The following is an 8,958-nucleotide window of genomic DNA, read 5'->3' on the forward strand; positions in this document are numbered from 1 at the left end:
ATGCCTGGTAGGGAGGGAAAGAACATTGGTTACTCAGAGACAGCCTTGCCTGTCCCAGGAGCCCACCCCAGAGGAGGAGGCATGGCTTAGAGTTAAACACTTAGGCCTAATTGGGGTTCATGGAAACCAAACACACAGCTGCTCCAGAGCTGCAGATAGGGACTATCAGGAAGCTGGGGAATGGGATGATTCAGAACACAGTCCTTTCCAGGCTTGGGACACACCAGGCAGGATTCAGGAATCTATTTGTTCTTGGAAACAGACATTCATGGAACACTTGCTGAATTCCAGGTACTATACTACAAGCTTCTAAGGCATAATCCCACTTTACAGATGAGGGAACATATGCAGAAGAAATTTTAGTAACCTACACTAGTTACCAAGCGGTCACAGTAAGGCCAGAATCCAACTCAGTATTTTCCGTTCAGGAAGGCTTTAATGGTTCAGGAAGGCTTTAATGTTCCAGGTTCACCCTCCCAAGCTCGGGATGGTGCCACAGAAGCCCCCAGCCATGGAACAGGGCTGTCTAAGTTTCTACCTCCCTTTTTGCTCTGAAGATACAGTTTAGGACACCTTACATTCTGTTTATTTGCTAAGAGATCGAATTCCAGGCATCCATCACTGGACCTAACTGTACCCGAAAGGCATGGATGGCCTCAAGGTCATAAACAAACAGAACTTGAAATCTGCTTTTCTAATGAGCCCACCAGGTCATCCTACGAGACCTCCCATTCCAAGTCACATTCTCCAGTGACCAGGTACTGAGGAAGTGGGAGGCAGAGCCAAAGGAGGCTGGCTCCTGTCCACCCTTGAAGAGATGGTGAGGTAACCACCACGTCTGAGAAGTCATAGCAATGACGAGGAGTAACATAAGTTCTTTCTATTCTAACCGAAGGTATCTCTACTCAGCAGGTAAATATAAGAAATAAAGAACCCCCAAATCCTGACTTCTATCATCTCACGAGGGTAAATAAATCAGCAAGCAGCCTAGAAGTAGGCTGTAGAGTGCACAGCTCAGTGCTGCATGAGACTTCCCTGTAGCCGTGGTTCTGGACACAGCACACATGCACACATGCTTTGCACTGTACGTGCCCTCATGCCACGAAACACGAACAAACATTGCCAGAAATGCCTCAGTTCAGATTCCAGACTGCTGCACCTTATAAAGCGCAGTGTTTTTACTAACACACACGGAGTTCTGCTCGCATAGAGACATAATGGTTTAATTACAGAAAACAAGGAACTTTAATATTTTCCTATGGTCATTTCTTGGCATGTTTCAAATTAGCGTATCTTTGAGTTGTACTGCGTTAAACAAACAAGCACGTTCACTTTATTGACATGCAAATTTGCTTTAACTAAGTGGTAAATTATATCATGCTAAAATTGTCTTGAAATAAAATTATTTATCACCTATTCTCGGTAAATGTTTAATTTGTATGCCTATATTTCCAGATTTGCCTTAAAAAGTTCTCGGGTGCTGGGCTGTGATGGCGCATACCTTTAATCCCAGCACTCGGAAGGCAGAGAGGCAGATGGATCTCTGTGAGTTCTAGGCCAGCCTGGTCTACAGAGTGAGTTCCAGGACAGCCAGGGCTATACAGAGAAACCCTGTCTCGGAAAACAAAGTAGAAAAGTTCTTGGGTAAAGGAGTGGAAGCACCTTGGTCTAGAAGGCAGGTTTTCATTTTGTGCTAGATAGACACTTTCAGAGTAAGCATAAAGTTGCCCTAAAATCCACACTGGGAAGGGGACATGGGGACAATCAAGAATTGCCTATATTCTAAGTCAGATCCTGCTGAGAGTGACTCAGAGAGGTGCCAGCACAAAACACAGCACAGGATTTACCACCAAAGTCTGGAACAAGTGCACCTTACAACCAGTCAAGAGGTAGGATTTCTTGAGCAGTTTGAATGAAGATGTAAATTCCTATCTATAGGAATGTGAATTCCTGTCTAGCCTAAATATATCTATAATCCCTTCAGATCATGTCTCCTTTTCTACCTCCCATCCTGCTCCAAATACTTCTGTACAGAGCTACAACAGAATGCCTCTGAAGTCTTCCTCCAGCAAGTTACCAGCTGCTTAGGTCTCCAGGTGGCTCCTGGGATCAAGCTCCACCATAGCCACAATGTGCCCTGTGCCCCCCTGGTGATGGGTCCCAAGGGCTTCCTCTGAACACACACACACACACACACACCACATGCCTCAGCTAGCTCTTTGCTAAAGGGACTCAGAACTGGCCGGATTAAAGGCTCAGGTGCTGAGAAAGGCACACTTCCTGGTAATGAGACCAAGCCACAGCCACAAACAGAATGTCCCTTAGAACTATGAGTAAACAAGCTTCCAAGGTGCCTCTGTGGACATGAACAGAGGAAATCCCAAAGGAAAGAAAATACCTCTGCTCACCAAGGCAGAGATGGAGATGCCCATTGCTTGAGAGGCTAAGTGGGATTCAATGTACACATTTCTTTACATCTCCCTGCAAAAAGTGCAGCTCCCTCTTCAGTATTAAAATTTAAGAAAATATCAAAGTCTCAAGAGTTATGAAGCAGGCAATTGGTATAAGTCAAGGAAAAAAAGAAAGATTTTTCTCCTCAACGTCAGTGGATATGAAAACCCCAGCCAGAGGCAGATCTCTGAGTTTGTGGACAGCCTAGTCTACAGAGGGCTACACAGAGAAACCCTGTCTCAAAAAAAAAAAAAAAAAAAAAAGAAAGAAAGAAAAGAAAAAGAAAAGAAACGCAAGCTTTTAGGACCCACTCAGGTGCCAAGAACCACTACCAAGACCTCAAAGCACAGAAAATGTCCTGTATCTCCGAAGTAGGCTTCGGGGGCTGGAGAGATGGCTGAGCAGTTAAGAGCACTTGCTGGTCTTGCAAAGGACCTGGGTTCAGTTCCCAGCACCCACATGATGGCGCACAACCATTCAAAGCTCCAGTTCCAGGTGATCCAATGTCTTTTGCATTCCACAGGCATCAGACACGAACATGATGTACACACTAACATGCAGGCAAAACATTCACACACATAAAATAAATACTTTCCTGTTTAAAAAAAAAATGGGTGTTGTTTTAAAATACTGATGTCCAAACCTAACTACTGAGATGGGGTTTATTAATCTGTACTTGAATTTTTATTTATTTATTGTGGGGCAGGGTGGTACACACAGTGGCACCTAAGTCAGAGGACAACTCTCCTCCTACCGTGGGTTTCGAGATTGAACTCAGAGCTTTGACAGTTGTGTTGTTTGTTTTTGCCCCATTGAGCCCTCTTGCCAGCCCTAACTTGCATTTTAACCAATATCCCTAAAGGGAGCAAAAGGCTGAAACCAACACTTCTCTTAGAACCCTGCCTGCCCCACCCCTGCCTCTTTCCCAGGACAAAGTGGGCTTTCTGGATACAGCTTCAGGACAACAGACTAAGGTCCAAACACCTTGTTCCCATTGCTTTGACCTGATCAGTCCCAGATGCGGTGTGAAGTGCAGGGATACCAACCAACTCCTCAGGCATCCCCAGGTCCTGGTACACAGGAGATACCCAGTAAAGGATTGCTGAAATACGACAGGGGGCGAGGCTATCACAAAGTTATCATCTTTACCTCTTCTAAAGCTGAGCCAGGCACCTACCTGTTGGCCATCTTACACCCCTGGGGAGGACAGATCCTAGACTACCTCTAGGATTGCTTGTGGCTGCTTCTTCCAAATCAGGCAGCAGGCCATTTCTCTATCGTCACCCTAGGCAGGACTACTGATCCACCATTCCGGGCGGGAACCTGTCTCTGGAGACCCTCACCGCTGTAAGCTTTGAAATCTGCTTATTCCAGGTCCATTCCCTTAAGCGGGTCATAGCTGGCAAAGCGGGTTAATTTCCCTGGTTAATGGGGCACACGGTTGGTTTCCACTCCAAATGCACTATATTCAAACAGGGAAAGGAACCCACTAAAGTTAGCTTTAAGCACATACCGCACGTGATTCTCAGTCTGAAGTCTGGAGAGCGACATTTCTGCAAGTGCTTGCTTTTAAAAGCAAGTGGGGTGACCCACTAGCTTCACTTTTCTTCTTTTGATAGGAAGTGCTCACTCTCTTTGCTACAAGGATCCCCCTGGCAGATGTAAATGTTTGTCTTTTACGGTCTGCTTTGGGGAAGAGGGGTTACTTGACTTCTGAGCCCACCTTTACGAGTCCTCTGGGGAGCAGCCCTAACTCTCACATTGTGAGGCCAGCTGGGGTGCTCAAATAGGTCCCGGGGTGAGCCATAGAAGCTAGTAAGATGCTTTCTCTTGGACCTGAGCCTGGGACAGATACTGAAGCTGAGTGACTTTTAATTCATTCTAGAAACAACAGTGGCAGTCCAGCAGCCATATCCAAGGTCTGCTGTGCCCATGACAATTATACACCAATCAGGGGGCCTGTCACCTGTCCTGTGTTGTTAAGACTGGCTATCCAACCCTCCCGCCACTTCCTCTAAGTCACAGTCCCCCAAGAACATCTGTTTGCTATACATATGCTGGATTAGTTTGTATTATTTGAAACAAAGCTTCCTGGTTCTTAAAAACTAGCAGATGGTTCTTGACAATTGACAAAACCTATTTCCCTCAAATTATAAACAAAACCAACAATACGTAAAGTATTATTTTCTTTTTTAAGATTTATTTATTTTATATGGGTATTTTGCCTTCGTGCATATATATGTGCACGACATGCATGCCTGTTGCCATGGATCCCTTGAAACTGGAGTTATAGACAGTTATGAGCTGCCAGGTAGGTGCTGGGAATTGAACCCCGGGTCCATTAGAGGAGCAGGCAATGCTCCCAACCACTGAGCCATTTCTCTAGCTCCTAGTGTTGTTATTTTTCAATCCGTTCTTGGTGTGTTTGTTTACTTCATTGAACCAGAACAGAGAGAAGTAGTTCAACAGAAATCATAAGGAAGTCCATAAAAAATTATGGAGTACTTAAAAGAAAAAACTTAAGGGCCCTACCAAATAGCAAAAACATCTCAAGTTTTCAAACAGGGCCAGGCCTCTGGTCCCACTTAGTAATCCTACGACAATGACAGTTGCTTACATTCTCTACTGTGAAGTGGGCTTTTGCGTGGGGTTGGCAGATTAACATGCTAGCTTGGCACCACGTGTGCTGTCCATAAACTTCTAATGTTCCAGGTTAACCACCGTGACTTCTAGGCTCACGCAGACGGATGTCAGCTCCGTAGAGATTCGAAGAGGTAAATTCACAAATGAATGAGAAAAGTAGTCACTCAAGCTGAACCATATGAATTTGCCAATATTCAATTGGTCAATCAAAAAAAAAAAGTTTTTCTTATAGTTCAATGCAACTCATTGTTGAAACTGTTTGGGTGGAGGGGCCTGCAAGGACCTCAATTTTTCACTCGCTTAACAAAGGCCAATAACCACCCACAAGACACCGAGCAAACCTTTCTCCGCCCGGGCATGAGAAAAGTCAGAACAAGAAAGCAGCAGAGCGGCTCCCGAAGCAAGCAGGAACTGCAGGAAACGCGGGCACCTTTCCTCCGTTGTCTTTCCCTCCAAGCTGCCACCAGACGGGTGTCCTCCCTCCCTCCCTCCCTCCCTCATTCCCTCCTTCGCAGGGGCCTCTCCCGGGCTGCTGAACACAAAAGAAGAGGCTGCGAGGCGGCGCGCGAAGCTGGGAGCCTCCAGGAATCCGCTGTCGCCTGGGAGAGGGGGTCGATCCTGAGACCCGCCGTCCCGAGCGCCACCGCGGCGTTTCCCTTCAGAGTCCCCGTTGGGCACCAGCTGAGGATTGGAGTCAAACTCCTCACAGTCCCTCTCCGAGCCGCTCTCGGAAACTCAGCCCGAGCCCCTATCTTCCAGCAGCCACGAAGCTCTGGTCTGTCCACACTCCTCTTTGTTGTCCCCGGTCCCCGAATTCCATCAAGGTATGCCCAGAGCGTCCCTGCTCTCCATCCCTAGGAAAGCCGAAAGTCTCGGCGCTGTGCGACCCACAGGGCTGATTGGAGCCAGGGCTTCTAGTCCCGGGTGCGTGCGCTCCGCAACGGCCGCGGGGAGGCGGTTTGCTGTTGCACCCCTGTTGCCCTCCGGCTCGGGCCAGTAGCACTGTGCGTTGCACATAGGTAGCAGACGGTAGCTGGGAGTCCCGCGTTCCCCGGGCCTTTCCCGGGGCTCCCCTTACCGCAGAAGAATTCTCAAGAATCCTCCCCTCTCGCTGCCCTTTCCAAGAGCCGGCCGATAGCTTGGGAGTCTCGCTGCCGCCTGCCCGCGTCGCCGGAACCCAGCGACCTCCACCCCCCTCCACAGGATGGAAGGAGCACCCGAGCAGAGCAATGCTGCAGGGAGCAGGCTACCACCGCGGGAAAAAAGTTTGCACGTTCTAGCGGGCCTTCCCAGACTCCGGGATCGCCCAGTAGCGGAGACCCAAACCACCTTGCAGCCCCTCCAGCCCCCGGAAGGCAATCTAGGCTCCCGCCACCTGCTGTGGAGGCAGTAGGAGGCGTAGGAGGCGCTGGGCAATCTCCTCCACTCCCCATCCCTGCCCTGGGTGTTCTAGAAAAGGGTGCGCTCAACCCGGTCCGCACTCAGAGTTACTCACCTCTCAGCTCCAGCGCCGGTCCGGGTCTCGGCGCACTCCAGCCCCACGCCTCCCGGATAGCTCCCTCCGCCTGGTTCATGAATTATTTAAATCCGGTCTCGGGGCACCACTGGGGTTGCTGGGTGAAAGCCCGCCCCGATGCCCCGCCCCGGGTTGGCTAGGGGCGCAAGAGGCAGGACTACTGGACCCCAGGACTCTGAGACCCTGTTGCGTCCTCCTGGGTCCCCGGGCAGACTAGTAGGGATGGAGCTAAGGGAATACACCGACTCCAGAAACACTTACCCGTGGCTGAGCTCGAGGCCAGGTGCAGGGGTCTCTACCGGCTCAGTAGTTTAAAGAGCACTAAGCCTAAGGCTCTGAGCGCTCTCTGATTGGACCTTCTGAGCGGCTCGGCCACAATGCCCTGGAGACACCCACGGGACAGCATTTATTTCCTGCTGAAATCCCTGCTCAGCCCCAGAACACGCTTCTCTAACACCCAATCCTAAATCGCTCCTTGGAAGGAGGCTAGCTCCTAAAATCTCTCGCCTCCACGCTCTTTTCCTGGCCTCTTTAGACATGGTGACCGCTCCCACTGCATTTCATTAAAAACAAAACTAAAGCAAAAACAAATTATGGGGCTGGAGCGTTATCACTGTACTATCAGGGATGGAGACTACTACGTATCGATTCACATTCCTGGATTCAACCAAAGGTGAATGGGGAATAGACTTGGGGAAGAAAAGCACAATTGGGATATTTCTACCACCAAAAGAGGCATACTAACTGTATGGGTGGTTAGGTGGGTAGATTGATAGGAGAATGAATGGCTGGAAAGATGGAAAAAGTATAGGTATATGGACAAATGAACTTTTCTAGAAGATTTCTTTTATTTATGTGTATGAATGTTTTGCCTGCATGTATGTATGTGTACCGTGTGACCATCGAAGGCAAAAGAAGGTGTTGGCTCCCCTGGAACTGGAGTTACAAATGGTCACGAGCCACCATGTGGGTGCAGGGAAGTGAACTCAGGTCCTCTGCGAAAACCATCAGCCAATCTCTCTGGCCCCGACGAATGAACCTTAATTTAGTAATCTTTTCACCTCAAAATCTATCATAAACTGAGGGTGGGAAAGAGGGAGGTGAAAACTTCTTTAAAGTTAAAACTGACCTTGAGGGTGCATGTTTCCAAGTCTAGAAATGGGAAGTTCAGAAAGATCCCTGGAAAATCACACAGAGCTGTGGCAGGCGATGTTGGGGTACCAGAGGTGTTTAACACTGCCAGTTACCTCCTGTGCAGTCTCTGGTGCTCCCAGGCCCTCCAGCTCCTCTGCTCCAGGGCAGACATTCCAGTAAGGCTGGTGATAAGGGGAGCCAGTTCTCTCTCCAGAGAGCAGCCAGCTGGTCCTGAGCTGCCTGTTTCAGGATTGTAGACGCTGATGGCCTCGTCCCTCTCATCCTCAGCTCCTGTGTCTGCAGAGTCACAAGGGTGACACACTCATTTTCACTCCTAGTGACACCCACAAACTAAGAGCAGTGGTGTGATGAGGCTCCAGGCCGGGTGTTCCGAGTGAATTTTTATATAACCTTAGCAACAAGAGTGTTCTGATATCCTATTAATGATAAACTATAATGATGTAGGTTTAATGACTGGCCCAAGGTCACAGAGTTAGTGAAGGCCCGAATCTGAACCCAGGCCTGTCCTCCAGCACCCAGAAAATAAGTGAAAGTGTCTCTGACCAGTGTCACATTGCATTGAAATGGGCGACCATTGCTAGGTGACTGACTTTTCCTGAGGAGATGTGAGCAAATGGCTGCTCACTCCACACAGGGCATTCATTGGTGATAAACCAAAGAAACATTGCTTCCTAAATTTAACTTGGTGAACTAAACAGGTTTTTCTTCAGGGATTCGTCATAGGAATGTGAGGGAGGGACTCCGCACAGGAGTATGGCGAACTCAGCGGTGGCTACAGACACAGAAAGTCCGTCCTAGCGTGGGTACCAGCTCTTGAAAGAGCGGCATTGCTGGAGCTCAATGCACAGCTTGTGCGCAGCTCCACAGAAGGCTGGAGCAATTGTGTAATGCTGCCCCGGGGCCTTGTGAGTCTTATAACTTTCTGAGCTTTGCTGAGTCTTACCCTCCTCCTCCCTGCAGGAAGGGCTCTTTCAGAGGAAACGGCCACACAACCGTCTGTCTTCACATTACCTAGGACACTTAATGCTTCGACAGCTCCTTGCATTTTTATATTCTACTCTAACACCTGTTCTGCCTGAACCACTGTATATATTCAACCTGAACAAATGAAGAAGCACAAAACACAACACTAAGAGGTACCCTGGATAGCCGTAAGCAGAAAAGATGGCTCGGCAGTTACATGTTCCTACTGC

At 48.7% G+C, this 8,958-nt stretch overlaps 1 protein-coding gene across 1 annotated transcript; it reads left to right on the forward strand.

The window, feature by feature from the left end:
* The first annotated feature begins 5,053 nt into the window (after positions 1-5,053).
* On the forward strand, positions 5,054-7,201 carry LOC131920389 (uncharacterized). The gene is made up of 3 exons (XM_059274738.1): positions 5,054-5,095; positions 5,640-5,918; positions 6,220-7,201. The coding sequence occupies exons 1-3, from the start codon at positions 5,054-5,056 to the stop codon at positions 6,748-6,750; spliced, it is 852 nt and encodes a 283-aa protein (XP_059130721.1). The 3' UTR covers positions 6,751-7,201.
* The last annotated feature ends 1,757 nt before the right edge of the window (positions 7,202-8,958 follow it).

This window comes from Peromyscus eremicus, chromosome 10, assembly GCF_949786415.1.
Source record: "Peromyscus eremicus chromosome 10, PerEre_H2_v1, whole genome shotgun sequence".
Taxonomy (NCBI): domain Eukaryota; kingdom Metazoa; phylum Chordata; class Mammalia; order Rodentia; family Cricetidae; genus Peromyscus; species Peromyscus eremicus.

What these genes read in the sequence shown, in the direction of transcription:
- LOC131920389 (XM_059274738.1), top strand. Translation starts at nt 5,054, where the DNA reads ATGACAGTTGCTTACATTCTCTACTGTGAAGTGGGCTTTTGC. An exon ending in ACTGTGAAGTGGGCTTTTGC is followed by an intron (nt 5,096 to 5,639) that starts GTGGGGTTGGCA and finishes TGAACACAAAAG; the next exon opens with AAGAGGCTGCGAGGCGGCGC. An exon ending in GGTCCCCGAATTCCATCAAG is followed by an intron (nt 5,919 to 6,219) that starts GTATGCCCAGAG and finishes GCCCTTTCCAAG; the next exon opens with AGCCGGCCGATAGCTTGGGA.